Here is a 16,833-nt window from a genome sequence, read left to right on the forward strand (position 1 = left end):
CATTTGATGATTAGGACTCAGGATGTACACCCATTCTTGTCCACGATTTGTGTCTTGTACTTGTAAATGAATGGGGATGTTGTAAACTTTTCGGTGATGGAAATTCAGTTCCATTTTTTTTTAAAAAGTTGTATGGATCTTCCCCATTCGATATTATTCCCGTCTGGAAATCAGATAACTCAATTAGATATTTTGTTGAGTATGATTTGGAAAGATCATTGGACACCAAAGGGGATTCCAAAATGGGGCGCCTTATATTGTGTACAAAGGGTGATAGTCATAGGATGACGAGGACTTTAAAAATTAAAAATTGAACTCTAAGGCGAAATGGGGCGCCTTATATTGACGATGAAATCTAGGACGACAAGGATATGTGGTGACAAGACGAAGAAAATATTATAAAAAAAAAATATGTTTGTGACTAATAATTGTTCTTGCTCTTTCTTTTTTTAAACTGATGGACTTGCACACAAGCAAGTACTGACTAGAGTAAAAGGACAATTTTATTGCCATTGCCCTCGAATTGCCATTGTTCTTACCAATTGGTTGAGATGCTGTTCTGCTACCAAATTGTCAATGCATATATTTTTTTTGTTAATGTCGTCTATATTGAATGCGCAATTTTTTTTTTTTTTTTGTCAAAATTGAAATGATATTAAATCCGAATAGAAACGTTCACATCGGAAATTAGAGTATTAAAAAACCATTATGGTTCAACACAATCCCAAATGTGGATACCATCCGTTCAAGAAACAAAAGAAGTCACTAGATGTGCGGCCCTATTACATACTATAGGAGCAAAAATAAACTCTACTGAGCTCAGTTGTTGTTGAATACATTGTATATGAAAGATAATACCTCCAATAACACCATTAAGCACTTCCATAAGGCTTTTGAAGTTCGGTTCCAATTGCACAAAATTAAAATATTTCGCTCCACGCAAGCCATCATAACATCCCGTATTGCTTCGGCATCTGCCATCAAATTGGACCCGCAGAGGATGTTTCCCAAGCCACCTGCCCCTTTAAAGATTCCTGCAAAATCACAGGCAACCCAACTATATCCTCCCTTCCCAGTTTCTTTAACCCAAGCACCAACACAATTGACTTTGATTGTACGAATCGGAGGCTGCACCCAACACGTAGGATGCTTCTCCACCCTCTCCGCTTGCCGTCGCGATTCGTTCCATCTCATCTTATGCTCACTTTGTAACTCGTTAGATTACACAAGGTGAAGACTCGAGGCAACCACCAACGACCGGAATTAAATTTTTTCGGGAGTTTAGTGATTTGCTATTCTCTTGGTAGCTATTTTTCATTCTATTTGATCACTGTCACATTTAGGTCACATAAGGTTGAGACTAGACGGAACCACCAACGACCGGAAACAAACTAAAACTAAAAGAAAATGAAACGTGAATCACCTAATGTAATTTATTTGACAAAAAAACCTAATGTAATTTATGTAACTAAGCCAAAATGCAGCTCTTAAGCAGAAACATTCAAACAAATTGAGACCAGCATGCCAAATAAGTCAAATTTTCAAGAGAACTAACATGAAGCCTAACGGACTAATTGTATGTCAACTTCAAGCCGGCAAGTTTATTAATTGATCGAGTCAGATGGTCTAAACACAAGAACCACAACTTCACAAGGCATCGAAAAGTCTAGTACACACTTTTATTTTATTGATGGAGGCAGAGATTCGAACTTGAAGCATCGCCCATATGAAACGCTAGTTGGTATTGAAAAGTTTAATACTCACCCTCACACGACCTGTGTGGCCAAACCTACAATTCTGAGAATATGGTGGAACATGAGAGTTTTGGAAAGGCAGCCAAGGAGTGTGAGAGAAATACCAATATTACAAGTGTGATAGAAATAACAAATATTGCAAGTAAGCATATAATATTGATAATCTTTCGTGTTCGATCAGTTTCTTATTTGTACACACTAAAATTAGAGGATATATTGTTCATTTTAAGCTTGAATAGAATCAAACGGCACCGTTTAACTGTTGATTTGATAATTCGCAATTTGAAAATAGAACGATCTGCCCCTATAATGTTATTTAACTCAACCTGTTTGTTATTATACGTGTTCATGCCATCTAAATTAAGAAAGCTAGTGATTGATGGTTATGACACTATATTTTCTTAATTTATGCAAATTAATAATTTTGATTAACAAAATACCAAGCAACGACCACACTTGACTTCGGTTGACGGCGTTAGTTCGCAGGGCTACCAAATGACACAGATTGACGACGGGGATATACCTAACGACAGTAAAGCTGTGCCGTCAAGTGTAACAGTAACAAAACAACCCTAAGAAAATGGCGGGACGCCTTAAAACCAAAACCAACTGTTTTTCAAAACTATTCCCAGACGCATACATTTCCCAAAATTAGTGTCCCTCTTCAATCTCTCTCTCTTTCTAGCATTCTGCCTCTCTCTCCCTCTCTCTCTTCCCATGGGATCGATATTGCAGATTTAATTGACCAAATTACCCCTTCCTCATTCCCATGGGAAGCTGCGTATGCACACCTGCGAAAGCAGGTTTCCACCACAGACGAAGAGACATCATCAAACCTTTACCTCAAAGCAGTGTACACGATTCGTCACCGCGCAGGTCGTTCGTTGCGCCGGTTCCCCACCACAGCACTATTATATGGGTGCTGGACAAGACTGCCGGTAATGACATCTTCGGCAAGTACCAGTTTGGCAATGAATTAGGGCGAGGGGAGTTTGGAATCACCTACAGATGCGTCCACAGGGAGACGGGGGAGGCTTTTGCGTGCAAGACCATATCAAAGAGCAAGCTGAAGACGGAGATTGATGTCGAGGATGTGAGGAGGGAGGCTGAGATCATGCGCCGTTTGCCTAAGCATCCGAATATTGTCTGCTTCAAGGAGGCTTATGAGGATAGGGAGGCAGTTTATCTTGTCATGGAGCTTTGCGAAGGCGGCGAGCTCTTTGATAGGATTGTGGCAAAAGGGCATTACACGGAGCGCGCTGCCGCCACTGTTACCAGGACAATACTTGAGATTTGCCAGGTATCGATATATATATAATATATATATATATCTTTGAGTTCCGTTCTCTTGAAGTTGTCGGGGTGCTTCATCTAATTGATTATTTTTTATAATTTTTAAAATTTTTTTTGCAGGTATGCCACAAGCATGGAGTGATACATAGGGACCTGAAACCAGAGAATTTCCTTTTTGCAGATAGTAGTGAAAATGCAGAATTGAAGGCAATTGATTTTGGCCTCTCTATATTTTTCGAACCAGGTATCTTCCAAAACATGACCTCTCTTTCTGATTGCTTTTTCGAATGTTGTTGATTTCGAATCTTGCCAATATTTTGGTAGGTCAGAGATTCAACGAAATTGTTGGAAGTCCATATTACATGGCTCCGGAGGTGCTACGGCGTAATTATGGGCCAGAAGTTGATGTTTGGAGCGCAGGGGTTATCCTATACATCCTACTTTGTGGAGTGCCTCCATTTTGGGCAGGTAAATTCGTTTTCAATTTGGGTTGTGGTTGAATTTAATTTTTTTCTTCAATTCTCAAGAATCTGGTTAACTTCAGTGCATATGCTTTGCAAAAAATGAGTGAAGATATTGTTTCCCAGAATGCTTTCTAATGTTTGGTTTATACCTAGTCCAGAAACCGAGGAAGGAATTGCACAGGCTATTGTTCGGGGTACAATAGATTTTGAGAGGGAGACATGGAAAAACGTTTCGGAGGAAGCAAAAGAAGTAGTGAGGAGCATGCTTGATCCAAATCCTTGCAACAGGCTCAAAGTTGAAGAAGTCCTAGGTACGTATATTTTTACAGATGCTTGAGCAAAAAATATCGTATACAACGGCTGTGTTTCTTTCACTTAGCATGTCTTTGAAAATGCAGTAGTTGTTCTGAAGTGGAGTACATAAAAATTGTACTAACCATTCCCTATCATTTTATATGAAGATCATCCGTGGATACGAAACGCGAATCAAGTTCCTAATGTTCCTCTGGGAGAAAACGTCACATTAAGGATCAAGCAGTTCTCGTTAATGAATAAGTTCAAGAAGAAAGTTCTTAGAGTATGCAATTTCCCAAATCTCTGTTCTTTCACTAATTGTTAAAGGTGGTTCTTTGATGCTTTCACAAGCCTTGTTAACTGTTGAATTATTCATAACTTCAGGTGGTGGCGGATAACTTGCCAGAGGATCAAATAGATGGAATCAGACAGATATTCGAAATGATGGACATTGACAACAATGGAACCTTGACTTTTGAAGAACTTCGAGATGGTCTTGTGAAGATCGGACACAATGTCGCTGATCCTGATGTGCAGATGTTGTTGGATGCTGTGAGTTTATTTTGCTCGACGCCTTTTTGTTTTTTTAATTTTTTTAAAATCTCTTTTCATTTTCACATTCTACCATATCTAACAATCCCTCTGTACATATTTAAAAGGCGGATGCTGATGGAAATGGCACACTGAGCTGCGATGAATTCGTTACGGTGTCTGTTCACTTAAAAAAGATAGACAGCGATGAATTTCTCCATCAAGCTTTTGGCTATTTCGACAAGAATAACAGCGGATATATTGAGTTCGATGAGTTGAGAGAAGCATTGCTGGATGACAAACTTGGTCCAGATAACGAGCAGGTTATCCAAGACATCATATTCGATGTTGACTTGGACAAGGTAATTAATTTTCAAGTATACCATTTGAATTCTTACAAATCTACCAACTTAATATGCTTTCTGATTTATACTATTGGTACCAACTTAAGTTTTCTGCTTTTTGATATTACTAACACAAGTTTAGAGTTTAAGATTAAGTACGAACGATGTCCAGAAAATGAAGAGTTAAGTTGGTACCGTAGTAGTGTACTTGCAGACTTACACATTTTAACGATTTTGATGTGTGTTTTAATAGGATGGGCGAATAGGTTTTGAAGAGTTTAAAGCAATGATGAAAACTGGCATGGACTGGAAAATGGCTTCTCGTCAATATTCAAAAGCATTGCTAAATGTACTTAGCCGTAAGTTGCTGAAAGACGAATCGTTACAAGCGAACTAACGAGGAATCAGAGCTGCTTTTGAATCATGCATCTTCGTCCTCCCAAAAAGTTATGACTGAACAAAATTGATTGTCGACTGTTAGTGTTTTGAAAAACTTGATCATTGTTTAACTTGTGTACAGTGAAATCCTTTCATACAAAGGAAGTGGCAGATGACTTTTGGGAATGTAGGTATTAGTGAAATAATGAGCTTTTGTAGTCTAAATGCCGAGCTTAATTTTCTCCGTTGTTCCAAACATATATACTTTCATGGGAGTTGAAATACTTTATCAAATCTTTTCTTTATTGTATCTTTTGTTTCATTTTCTTCGCCAATCCAAACATATATACTTTCACAGAAGTTGAAATACCTTATCAAATCTTTCCTTTACTGTATCCTCTGTTTCATTTCCTCTTAAACAATTAATGACACACTTTTTTTATTATGGTACGACCAAGACAGTGATGGGTTTTCACCCCTGCGGGTGCGGGGTGAAGCAACAAAAGTTTTGAGGGTTTACGAGAGTGCTTTGTGTGACTTGACTTCACCCAAATTGAACCAACTAAGACCACAAATTATGTTCATGACCTACTTAGTTACAAGTTGAAGTTACTAGGTTATGCTTAGTTACAAAGTTACTACGAATAGTAATATCTTTAAGCATATATGCAAAGTATATATATGTTCTCTTATTTTTCGATGAGGGGTTTTAATTAAATTAATAATCACAATTTCCGTATACCAAGTGGTATTTTTATTTCTAATTGAAAGACATTTGAAATTTGATATTTTTGAATAATCATTTTATTAGAAGCATTCTTTAATTACGAAGCAAAATGTAAATATTAATGTATAACCAGAACAAAAATAGAGACTTCAATTTTTTATTTTTGGTTGTGGATATCAAGGATCCTCACTACAAGATGTATCATATATGTGAGTCACACCTTACAATATATAGATTTTATTTACGACATAATCATTTCATATAGTTAAGGTGATCTATAGTCAAAATCTGGAAAAGGATCCGGCTTCATATAGTTAAGGTGATCTATAGTAATCTGGTAAAGGATCCGGCGGTGATCTATGGTAATATGTAAAAGGATTTTTGCCAGATTCTTTTTTTGGGTATCTTAAGGATTTTGTGATCGATATTGATTATCGTACATCGTGCGGTTAAAAATTATTTTAAAATTTAAAATTAAATATATAAATAGTATCTAACAAAAACTGACCGTACGATATACAATGAACGATCGTAATCAATAAATCCCTAAGATCTCCAGAAAAAAAATCCGACCAGATCCTTTTCCTCAAAATCTCACCTAACCTTTCATTTCAATTAAGTATGGGGTCATAGCTTATTCGCACGGAGCTCAAATCATTTGCACTTTATTATTATAATTATTATTTAAATTTTCCGCTCTTATTTTGAATGTGATTTTTTTTGACACCTATTATTCATTTATACATGTATATAAATTTAATTCTTCTTAATTTTCGTGTTCATAAACTTAACACGGATCAATAAATAATAAAAATCACAGAAATACCACATATAAAATAAATGCAGAAGATTTGAACTCATCAATCCCGTTTGTAAAGGTATAATGTCATAATTCCTCAAAATAAAAAACTACGTGAACAATAATTACAATAATGTATAACGTTTTTCAATAGGAATTAAAGTAAGGAAGTTTTAATAAAAAGTTCACGTACTGTTCAATTTAACGAAAAATTATATTTTTATACTAAAAAATCAATTTTTGTACTATTTACTTTATCCTTTATTTTTTTCCTTATCATTAAAACTCAAAATTTTCAAATTATTTTCATTAGTTTCTTTTAAAGTAATGGAGGTAGGGGTACATCTCTGGTGTCATCACTTGTAGCTTGTACATTCATTTTCCTATAGTCAATATACTAATTTACTATAAACAGTTATCAATTTTGATTAATTAAACTCTGCTTTTGCCCACAGTTAAAGCAAAGTATTCATACTTAATCACCCATTATTTCCCCTCTCTCTCTCTCTCTACCCTAATTTTATCAGAAAGCTGCCAAAATTCATCACTTGAGCCTTTTGATTTCTCAGTCCCAAGCTTTCTCTTGTTTCTGAATCTTTTGTGGGACCTCTCTACCTGAGTAAGCATTTCCCTCTCTCTCTATCTCTCACTTTCTCTCTCTGCCAAACTTCATTGCTTGAAGCTTCTATGCTTAGAACTTTGGTTTTGTCTTCAATTTCGGGTAAGTTAGATCTGGGTTAGTTAAGCGAAGGAGACGTTTTCCATTCATGGAAGTCTGAACTAACTCCCATGGATTTAAATTCGTTTTGACGTTACTCCTCGGTGCCAACGTATCACTGTAAGCATCTATTTTCTCTCTGAATATAAGAAGTATACATTTTTTCACATGCCCTTTTGGCCATCGTAGCTCCTCAATGCCAAAAAGTTCCGTAATTTATGCAATTTTGATCGGAACCCATGTTTTTATTGCTGAAAATTGTTAACCCCCAGCTTAGATGTTATTCATTTGCTCATTAAAGTGGCGTTTTTGGGTTCGGTAACCGAACCTCTTTGCTCCTCTTTAGCTCTAGAATCTTCAGAATATGTCGGTTTTGCTTTGAATTTGATAAACCTTTCTGGGTTTGTGAGCTGATAGAGTTTTAGGGTTCTTAGCCGAAATTTTGTTGGATAGGAACCCGTAAACGAGTATGAGGAAGTATGTAAATCATCACTCAGGAAGGGTGATTGGTGATCGGATTTGGGCTATTCCATTCATTGCTAGCTTTATCATATTCATTACCCTCTTTTTCTCTGTCATTTCCGGGATCTTTACCGCTCCACACGTTGGAGAGAAGTTGTCATTCGACATTATTCCCTTCTCGAAATCAGATGACTCAACTGGGTATTTCGTTGAATCTGATTTGAAAAGATCATTGGACACCAATGGGGGTTCCAAAAGTGGGGCACCTAGTTTAGCGTATCTTATATCGGGTACAAAGGGTGATAGTCATAGGATGATGAGGACTTTAAGCGCGGTGTATCATCCAAGAAATCAATATATCCTGCATTTGGATCTTGAGGCTCCGCCTCGTGAAAGGTTGGAATTGGCAAGTTTAGTGAAGGCTGATCTTACTTTTCGTGAAGTGGAGAATGTGCGTGTTATGTCTCAATCTAATTTGGTGACTTATAAGGGCCCTACGATGATTGCTTGTACTCTGCAAGCCATTTCCATTCTATTAAAGGAGAGCTCAGAGTGGGACTGGTTTATAAACCTCAGTGCATCAGATTATCCTCTCATGACACAAGATGGTTAGTATCAGACTTTTCTCTTTGCTCGTTGTTACTTTTGTTGATCATGAATCGTGATCGATGTTGTAGTATGATTGCATAATGTTTCCTGCCTCGATAGTTAGAGGTATTTGATACATATTTTGTGCATTGAGTAATGGTTTGGATAGCAATTCCATTGCTTGTGTTTGAGTTTCTTTTCTTCTATATGGCCTGGTAATACGTTGCTGGCCACATTCTTCATTTTAAGAACTTTGCTTTTTCGCCTGAATTGTGAAGCAATAATAATTGTCGTAGTGTGGATTTGTGTAGGTGCATTACTTTTAATTATGACGGACTTTCTCAGAAGGGAAAGCTGGATTTTGTATTTGGTAATGGGTTATAGTGAGTTTATTGTTGAGATTGATGGGTTGGGAATTTCGAAAGACAAAATTTTCAACCCTCTTAGTGTGGTAGCAGAGTGAGTGGCTTGCTGCTGATTCAATATATTCTGTATCTCTTACCATGTCGCAGTTGTTGATAATAATTATTGCTTGCTAATGAACCCTATGTATATAACTAAGTTTTGCCTGCTAATACACAATGCTCCATTGGTACCCCATGAATTGACATTTTTCTTCGAATACCTGATGAAGTCTGTCCTCATTGACTGTTCGTCTATGAAATAGTCCTTTAAGATCCTATGTTCTAGAGTCCTTTAAGGCAGTTATCAAATGTGTACGGTGTACCATATTTTTTCGAAGATATTAGTTTGGGACATTCAGTTCTGATGCCTATCTATGCTACCTTTCATTTATGGGAGTTTTTCTGGTCCTAGGAGTGAAAACTGCTCCGTCCTGTTGGTTTACCACTGCAATCTCATGGTGCTGTTTAATTAAGCTGCACCCAGAACATTTGTTATTTAGCTTTGTGCCTGTGATACAGTCTACTCTATGTTACTTGATCGGTTTCCTAATGGTGCAGATTTGCTTCATGCTTTCTCCAATATTTCCAGAAACATCAACTTTATAGAACATATGCAGCTCGCTGGATGGAAACTGTAAGTATAGCCTAGCAAGAGAGTATTTCATTTTTGCAGTTAACCATTACGTAATCATGGTTATGCTATAATGCCTTCTTTTGCAGGAACCAAAGAGCAAAACCTATCATAATTGATCCAGGCCTGTACTTATCAAAAAAATCTGATCTTGCATTGACTACTCAGCGCCGATCACTTCCTACATCATTCAAGTTGTTCACAGGTATTTAGAATTATATATACATACATATAGAGAAAGAGAGAGAGAGAGAGAGAGCACCTTTTATATATGCACACTGTATAGAGCACCCTGGATAACTGTCAGCCCATTTTTCACTTATATGAAGTTTTTTTGAATATTTATATAACATTACATATCATAAACATATTTCCAAACTTATTAGTGTTAGAATGGAAATGCTTATTTTCCCCGCTCGTTTAAATCCGGCCAAGGGAGTTTTAATCATTATACTTGGGGCTAAAGTTACACCAGATCCACACTGATAGATCATAGATTGGATTGGACAGTAACCCGGAGTGAAGGTGATTCTAGTCTAATTTGCTGTGAAAAGAATCACATGCAAATCAAACTAATATACATATTTCAACTACAAAGCCAATCTAAAAGGATCAGCTAAGACTATATATTTCTGTCGAATGTTCCACCAAAACTTTCCGCCTCCTTCAGCCCCGACAAAGGGGGGAAATAGAACAAAGATGAAAATTTTCCATGTCAAATTCCGTTTCTTCTGCAAGATGTGATTTGCTTTGCTGATTAGAAATATTCTTTATGACTTCAATCTTCATGTTGCAATTAGCAATCAATCTCTGTTTAAATAAATAGTTTCTCTCATTTTGCAATTTTCTTTGTGTGCAGGTTCTGCGTGGGTAATGCTAACGCGATCATTTCTCGAGTATTGTATATGGGGATGGGATAATCTCCCACGTACAATGCTTATGTACTACACAAATTTTGTTTCTTCTCCGGAAGGTTATTTTCATACTATTATTTGCGACAAAGAGGAATATCGCCACACTGCGATAAGTCACGATCTCCACTACATTGCTTGGGACAGCCCTCCTAAGCAGCATCCCATCTCTTTGTCAATGAAGGACTTTGACAAAATGGTGAAGAGCAATGCTCCCTTTGCTCGAAAGTTTGCAAAGGATGACCCAGTGTTGGACAAAATTGATAAAGAGCTTCTAGGTCGCACAAACCGGTTTGCACCTGGGGGGTGGTGCATAGGCAGCCCTGAAGGCGGGGCTGACCCATGCTCCGTGCGTGGTAACGATTCAGTGTTTAAGCCAGGTCCTGGTTCGGAGAGGTTCCAAGTGCTGCTTCATACTCTGTTGTCCGAAGATTTTCAAAAAAAGCAATGTACATGACAGAGCAGAGGTAAGAGTTGGAAAAAAACCGAAATGTAGATTAATGCATCCATAGATGTACAAGCGCTGATGTAAAAAGACATTGAATTTCCCTTAGAAATATAAATAGAAGATCCAAGTTCACAATATCCACTTGCCATCATTGTTCTGCAGATGAAATTAGTTTCATGTATTTTTCAATAATCATATCTGGTGAGTAATCAGTGAAGTACCCCATCTCCACATCCAACCCTTCTTGTGCCGCAAGCATCTCGACGTAGTTCTGGACGCGGTCTGCTCCGACTTGGTTGGGATCTAAGAGCATGCAAGCTATCTCCGTCCAGTCCTCACCTTGCAATCCTAGTGTTTGCACGGTTGGGAGTCCGCCCCCTCGGGCACTCACCATCCGTGCAATCCGTTTAGTGGCCGCGACATCCGTTGACATTATGGGAATGTTGTACAAGGCAACCCACTGACGTGCCCCGATCATTGTGATGCCTCTTGCTGGAGATACGCTAGTTGGGCCTTCGTCGGGCTTTTCTTGGAGAACGTCTGGCATAAAATTGGGCCTGTAGTAGCCCAGCTCACGCCTGATCGTGTCTAGGGCCTTGCCTGTAGGGTGTGCTGCATCATACAAATACACTGGAACTGCAGTACAAGTTAAAAATATTAGCTTTTTTATGTTTTTAAATTTTTTTTTTTGTGCTATAATCTACGCTAAATTAATCTAAATTACGGGCAGAAAGATTCGAACTCAGCATAAAAATGGTGTTCAAAACCTTAGGACTAACCTTGGAATCTATTACCAATATCCAGGGCCACTGCCTTCGCAAGCCAAGCAGCTTCATCCAGAGATGCCCGAGCCAACGGGTGGAAGACAATGTCATCGACAACCCCCAACCGAGGGTGAGCGCCGGAGTGCTGCTCAAGGTTGATGGCTCCAAAGGCTGCCTCAGTCATGGCCATGACAGTTTGCTGCAAGGGGCTGTATATGGCACTTCCTGTGCTATCATGCACGACATATGACACAATCGTGTACCGGGCCCTATTGTATGCTCGGTCTTCAAATTTGTTAACTATGACTGACTCCGGGTCGAGCCTAGCGGCATGCTCAATGGCGTTGAGGGCAGCGAGGTTTCGTGATTCGGATATGAAAAGCTTGCAGCAGAGTAGCATGGACTGGTCTATGGTTTTCTTCTTGTCCTAGTGTCAATAACATCTCGTTCACGAGTTTTAGTGAGACAAAATGAAAACGTACGTAAAACAATGTTTGAAACTACTCCAACTTATCGAAAAGAAATTCGAACTCAAATGCAAAGAAACGGACATGTTATTCGAGTTACGTCTGCATAATGCAGTGGACTTTTATGTCAAGTAATATATCGAAACATTATCTAGAAATTAAAATGGTCTTAATCACTTGATAATTTAAAGTTAAGAAACATTAAGTAAGAAGATCGTCTTCACGCGAATCACATCATGTCATGAACTTCCACTAGGATACTGACAAGTGTATGGCTATTATTGTTTATTAATTATTAATAATTTAATACAGTTTCTTCTGGTTGATCCTGGTTTCTCCTTCCCAGCGGGTATTAGCCCACAGAAAGCTTTGATTAACAGCTCATGGTTTTGAGTGTGACATCAATGTTGCTCATTATTCATAGTTATGAGTGTTTAAGTCGTTAAATTTGATTTTAACAATTGTTTAGATCTTCTATTTTCAATTTCAATCTTTCATTCGTAGTAGTATTGAAGAAACTGCCATAAGTTTTCTTTTGTAAGATATATAATTTGTTTGTAGATCATTACAAATAAAGCCAACATAAATGATTTTAGATGTATGGTTCTTGTTCCTACAGATTAACAAATCACACATATAATCGGCGAGAAATTAGAGATAATCTTGCATACAACCAGAAAAACTTACAAATCTCTTGTCAAAGAACACGTTACATGATCACAGTGATTAAGTAACGTGACCACGTGACTTATAACGAGAGATACAGAAAGAGGCGATGCATGCAAGGCGGGGAAAGCCGAAGAATCTACACTCAAGAAGAAGAAGAAGAAGGAGTTGTTACCTTGCAACCTTGGCTGAAATCCATTTTCTTCTCTCTCCGGTGTTTAGTCTTTGCAGCTGAAAATTATTTTCTGCTTCTTTAGATCTGATAGACTGATAAGTCCTTTTATATAAAAGCTAAGTTGACGAGTCAGCATTGACGCGGCATCCGTATCCCCGTATGTCCCCACAATTTGACAAGTCCATTCTCAATATCCAATAAATTAACAAACCAAATGAGTGAATGTGATTATAAGCAGCTTAGCACAAAAGCTGCTTTTTTCAAGCTATCTCTAAAGATATTCTTATATTTAGCCTCCATTCCTAAATATAGCACGCTAAAATTACAGAATGTAAAAGCATTTTTTTTTGTTATAATTTGTCATCTTTAAATCGCTGGAAGGGAGATTCGAAAGTTAGATAGAGATGATATAGCACGCTTTTCTATTTAACTTGGAATAAGTTTAAATCTGCATTTTTCTGGAAACAACTCCAGAATTAAGGTTCTGATAAGGTACCTTGTATCTTTTTATTTTTATTTTTTATGTTTCCTTGAATTGAAAGGTCCTCAAAAGCAGTTTTGGAGGTGGGGCTAAAACAGCCTAGGGTTAGGTAAACGTGAAAACCTAACCCCCACGGCGCAACTATTAACATTATCCTACAAATTATTAACCCCCACAGCCTGGTGGTTGGGAATATGTGAATTAGTACACTGTTAATCTCTAAAACGGACTATATAGAGTACTTTCTACGTTAGATTACATATAAATCTTTTTATCAGAGATTTTTAGTATATCAATTTGTTGTGTGCAATTCATACGGTAGTAAATACTCGAAGATCGGGCGCTTTTAACAATTTCAAAGCAAAATTTCTGTTCTTTAAGTATTACTAATTCTATAGAATTGCACGTCTCTCTTTCTTATGACTTGATTATTCACTTGGAAAATAAACATATAATTGAATACAAGTAGGGATACAGAAAACTTCCTCCAAACTTGACTTGATGACCTATCATCTCTGGACTGTTCCATAAAAAGCCGAGCCTTTTCCACTTAATTTATGGCATCGAAACCAAACTATATAAAACCAACAATTCAACTATCGCGGGTATCCCAGTAGTTGGAGTGAATTTTAATTCTGCATTTCATACAATTGGTCCCGAATTTCAAGTTCGTAATTGAAACGACCTCTAAAATAGTAGATTGTCATGACTCTATTACTAGTTGATTCCTTTATATATATAAATAAAGATACAATTCTTTCACAAAATTTCAACTACCATTCAGAATGTTATCATGTACTAATAGATGAAGGATATGTGAACCGAATCAAATATACGGATATGCATAATACCCATGCTTTGTCGGATGATGTACTAAATCATTAAGCACCAAATACAACTTCCATAATTATATTGTAAAAAAAATATATATAAGAATAAGAAATAAAATACATAGATTCTATCCACACACCAAGAACAATGACAAAGTTTCACGTTAATTGAAAAATAAATACTAAGTAACCAAAGTTTGGATGTTGTGTTGACAACGATGGATGGGGAAACTTCAACCAAACAAGTTATAAGTCTCATCACGGGATGTAAGTAATTGACGGTGACTAGGAGCTTGTTTAAGAGTGCTTCTAGACAAAAACAAAAAAAAAAAAAAAAAAAAAAAATGCTAGAAGCACTTTTATTAGGAGTAATATGTGTCCTAGTGCACATTAAAAGTGCTTTTACAATCTAGAAACACATTTTGTTTGTACTGAAATCCGACTTCAAGTAACTTTCAATTAATCTTTCCTGAGAAAAATCAGTGAAGTAGCCTTTCCCAACTCTCATACCCTCTTCCCTTGCAAGCCTCTCAACTTCAAGTTGAACCTTATCTCCTCCCACCTTCTCTGGTTCCAACAAATTGCAAGCGACTTCGATGATGGATTCACCGTGCGCAAGTGCCATGGCTTGGACCGAAGCAAGTCCGCCTCCCCTGCCACTCACTCGTTTTGCAATTCTACGAACAGCAGCAATATCAGTAGAGATGACCGGGACATTATAGTTATCAACCCACCGGGTTGCTCCAATCACAATGACACCCCTTCCTTGAGTCACTTGAGGGGGACCCTTGTCCGGCTTCAGCGCCAAGTAATCTGATTTCGGTCCCCCAACCCATTGCTCTCCACTAGAATTCGGCTTGAAGTAACCTAACTCTCTTCTGATTGAATCAAGCGTTCTTCCCTCTTCATGGGCAGCTCCATAGAGAAAAGTAGGGACTGCAGGCCACATTTAAGATATTAGCAATTCATATATTAGGTAAACTGTCGCATATTGTTCAAATTCGACTGTTTCTAAATTATCACATAATTTGTATATAGCAACTTACGGGCATTAACCTTAAGAAAAGAAGAGAATAAAAGCAAACCTTGAAGACTAGAGCCAACTTCTGCAGCCAAAGAGTTTGCAACACCAGCCACTTGCTCCAAAGAAGCACCGAGAAGGGGATGAAAGCATATATGATCCACAACTCCTAGCCGCGGATGACTTCCACAATGTGACTCGAGATCAATTGTTTCGAAAGCAGCCTTGACCATGGCAAGCACTGCCATCTTCAAAGGACAAGGATCGACAGACGGCTTTGGAGCCAACTTAGAGACAAGTGTGTAACCAACTCTGTTGTACGTTTCATCTTCGAACTTATTCACAATCGGTGCTTCCAAGAAAAGCTTAGCAGCCCGTTCGATTGATTCCAGCGCTGCCCTGTTTCTGCTTTCGGATATGTAAACCTTGCAGCAACCAAGCATCGACTTCAACATTTTCTCTCCCTCCTGCTCATCACCAACTGCAGAAAAACCCTACAGATTACGATAACGAAAAAGACACCACCAAAAAACAATGTGGCCATTGTTCTCATCTGATCACAATCTCCTCTAACCTTAGCCACAAGTTCACCTAGCTACTAGTGGCTGATGATAAAAGCATCTCAACAAAACCGAAATTCGAAATAAACCATGCTCTGCTGATAAAATTTTCAAAGATTTCTTGCACAACAAGTGGAACACAACAGAATTCATAACATTGCCACAAACAAAATGACTAACAAATCGAAAAGGCGAAAAAACTGTACAATTGTATTCTAATTTAGACTAAACTAGTCAGTAGTCACACACCAGAACCAAAAGCAATTTCAATACATATCAAGAACACTAACACTCCCCCATAACCAAAGTTTCCACCTTTAACCCTAATTCCACCAAAACGACGACAACCCTCTCAAAACGACGTCTCCGTAGCCTCAGAAGCACCTTTTGGGTACCCCTTATACTCCAATTTCACACCCAACGAAGCACAAACCGCCCTGAACTTCAACCTCAGAGCCTCCATCACATCCCCGACGCTCTCGTCCTCCGGTTCCATGATCGGGTACTTCTCAACCAGCTCCTCCATCTGCCTTACCGCCTTCTGTACCCGGTGCGTGAACCGCGTTGGGTCGACCCGGATCGCGGAGTTCCAAACATCCACGCATCCCCTGTAGAACCCGAGCTCCTCGCCCACCTCGAACCCGGTTTTGACACCCGTCGGCTTCGCCTCCTCCTTTCCGGCGACCAAGCCGTCTCTGTAGCCTTCCTCGAAACCTTCCTTTTGGTGGGTCGCTTCCAAATTCAGAAAATCTTCGCCGAATATGTCATCCGCCATGGGAGGCAATTTCGGAGGGAATACAGATAAAGGTAGAAACTTTATACGGTAAAGTAGTTACCTCTGTGTGTTGGCCCCGGAAGCGTCCGTCGACACTGCAAAGAGCTGCACGCGGACGAATGGATTTGGCGGTAGTGGCGTTGTGGCGGGTTGTGAATTTGGATCGGGTTTTGGAAGGTGGTGGGCCGCCCAATTTGGAATCCAAGGTGATCGGGACTTCCAGTAAAATTGTAACCTTACAATTTACATTCAATAATTTGGGATTCTTTATTGACAAAAATAATTGGCGTGGTTTTTTATCTGTCATAATATTTTGTATTTTTTTTTTTTTGTTGCATAAATTATTTT

The 16,833-nt window shown here is 38.2% G+C and overlaps 4 protein-coding genes across 5 annotated transcripts; 2 read left to right on the top strand and 2 right to left on the bottom strand.

Annotated features, from left to right (window-relative positions):
* The first annotated feature begins 2,448 nt into the window (after positions 1 to 2,448).
* On the top strand, positions 2,449 to 5,328 carry LOC137740937 (calcium-dependent protein kinase 24-like). The gene is made up of 8 exons (XM_068480742.1): positions 2,449 to 3,054; positions 3,168 to 3,291; positions 3,372 to 3,515; positions 3,670 to 3,822; positions 3,973 to 4,088; positions 4,190 to 4,357; positions 4,465 to 4,698; positions 4,934 to 5,328. Exons 1-8 carry the CDS (start codon positions 2,524 to 2,526, stop codon positions 5,075 to 5,077), a joined length of 1,614 nt encoding a protein of 537 aa, XP_068336843.1. The 5' UTR covers positions 2,449 to 2,523; the 3' UTR covers positions 5,078 to 5,328.
* Positions 5,329 to 7,087: 1,759 nt separating this feature from the next.
* LOC137739086 (beta-glucuronosyltransferase GlcAT14A-like) lies at positions 7,088 to 10,887 on the top strand. Its single transcript, XM_068478572.1, has 4 exons — positions 7,088 to 8,372; positions 9,315 to 9,390; positions 9,477 to 9,592; positions 10,247 to 10,887. Exons 1-4 carry the CDS (start codon positions 7,772 to 7,774, stop codon positions 10,753 to 10,755), a joined length of 1,302 nt encoding a protein of 433 aa, XP_068334673.1. The 5' UTR covers positions 7,088 to 7,771; the 3' UTR covers positions 10,756 to 10,887.
* LOC137739087 (formiminotransferase cyclodeaminase-like protein) lies at positions 10,773 to 12,900 on the bottom strand. Its single transcript, XM_068478573.1, has 2 exons — positions 11,526 to 12,900; positions 10,773 to 11,382 (listed from the first exon to the last, which is right to left on the bottom strand). Exons 1-2 carry the CDS (start codon positions 11,908 to 11,910, stop codon positions 10,895 to 10,897), a joined length of 873 nt encoding a protein of 290 aa, XP_068334674.1. The 5' UTR covers positions 11,911 to 12,900; the 3' UTR covers positions 10,773 to 10,894.
* Positions 12,901 to 14,462: 1,562 nt separating this feature from the next.
* On the bottom strand, positions 14,463 to 16,786 carry LOC137739523 (formiminotransferase cyclodeaminase-like protein). Of its 2 annotated transcripts, XM_068479118.1 has the most exons (4): positions 16,128 to 16,786; positions 15,891 to 15,910; positions 15,215 to 15,620; positions 14,463 to 15,065 (listed from the first exon to the last, which is right to left on the bottom strand). In XM_068479118.1, the coding sequence occupies exons 1-4, from the start codon at positions 16,483 to 16,485 to the stop codon at positions 14,539 to 14,541; spliced, it is 1,311 nt and encodes a 436-aa protein (XP_068335219.1). In that variant the 5' UTR covers positions 16,486 to 16,786; the 3' UTR covers positions 14,463 to 14,538. The 2 variants fall into 2 exon arrangements, with proteins under 2 accessions (XP_068335219.1, XP_068335217.1); XM_068479116.1 differs by lacking the exon at positions 15,891 to 15,910 and having other exon boundaries at positions 15,215 to 15,631; positions 16,547 to 16,786.
* Between the last annotated feature and the right edge of the window lie 47 nt (positions 16,787 to 16,833).

This window comes from Pyrus communis, chromosome 7 (genome assembly GCF_963583255.1).
Source record: "Pyrus communis chromosome 7, drPyrComm1.1, whole genome shotgun sequence".
Classification (NCBI taxonomy): domain Eukaryota; kingdom Viridiplantae; phylum Streptophyta; class Magnoliopsida; order Rosales; family Rosaceae; genus Pyrus; species Pyrus communis.

Excerpts from the sequence above, each read along its gene's own strand:
- LOC137739086 (XM_068478572.1), top strand. The coding sequence starts at position 7,772 with ATGAGGAAGTATGTAAATCATCACTCAGGAAGGGTGATTGGTGATCGG. Across the intron at positions 9,391-9,476 it reads CAGCTCGCTGGATGGAAACT|GAACCAAAGAGCAAAACCTA; the intron begins GTAAGTATAGCC and ends CTTCTTTTGCAG. Across the intron at positions 9,593-10,246 it reads ATCATTCAAGTTGTTCACAG|GTTCTGCGTGGGTAATGCTA; the intron begins GTATTTAGAATT and ends CTTTGTGTGCAG.
- LOC137739523 (XM_068479118.1), bottom strand. The coding sequence starts at position 16,485 with ATGGCGGATGACATATTCGGCGAAGATTTTCTGAATTTGGAAGCGACC. Across the intron at positions 15,911-16,127 it reads GGCGGTTTGTGCTTCGTTGG|TTTTTTCGCCTTTTCGATTT; the intron begins GTGTGAAATTGG and ends ACAATTGTACAG. Across the intron at positions 15,066-15,214 it reads AGTTGGCTCTAGTCTTCAAG|TCCCTACTTTTCTCTATGGA; the intron begins GTTTGCTTTTAT and ends TGTGGCCTGCAG.
- LOC137740937 (XM_068480742.1), top strand. The coding sequence starts at position 2,524 with ATGGGAAGCTGCGTATGCACACCTGCGAAAGCAGGTTTCCACCACAGA. Across the intron at positions 3,292-3,371 it reads CTCTATATTTTTCGAACCAG|GTCAGAGATTCAACGAAATT; the intron begins GTATCTTCCAAA and ends ATATTTTGGTAG. Across the intron at positions 3,823-3,972 it reads CAAAGTTGAAGAAGTCCTAG|ATCATCCGTGGATACGAAAC; the intron begins GTACGTATATTT and ends TTTTATATGAAG.
- LOC137739087 (XM_068478573.1), bottom strand. The coding sequence starts at position 11,910 with ATGCTACTCTGCTGCAAGCTTTTCATATCCGAATCACGAAACCTCGCT. Across the intron at positions 11,383-11,525 it reads TATTGGTAATAGATTCCAAG|TTCCAGTGTATTTGTATGAT; the intron begins GTTAGTCCTAAG and ends CTTGTACTGCAG.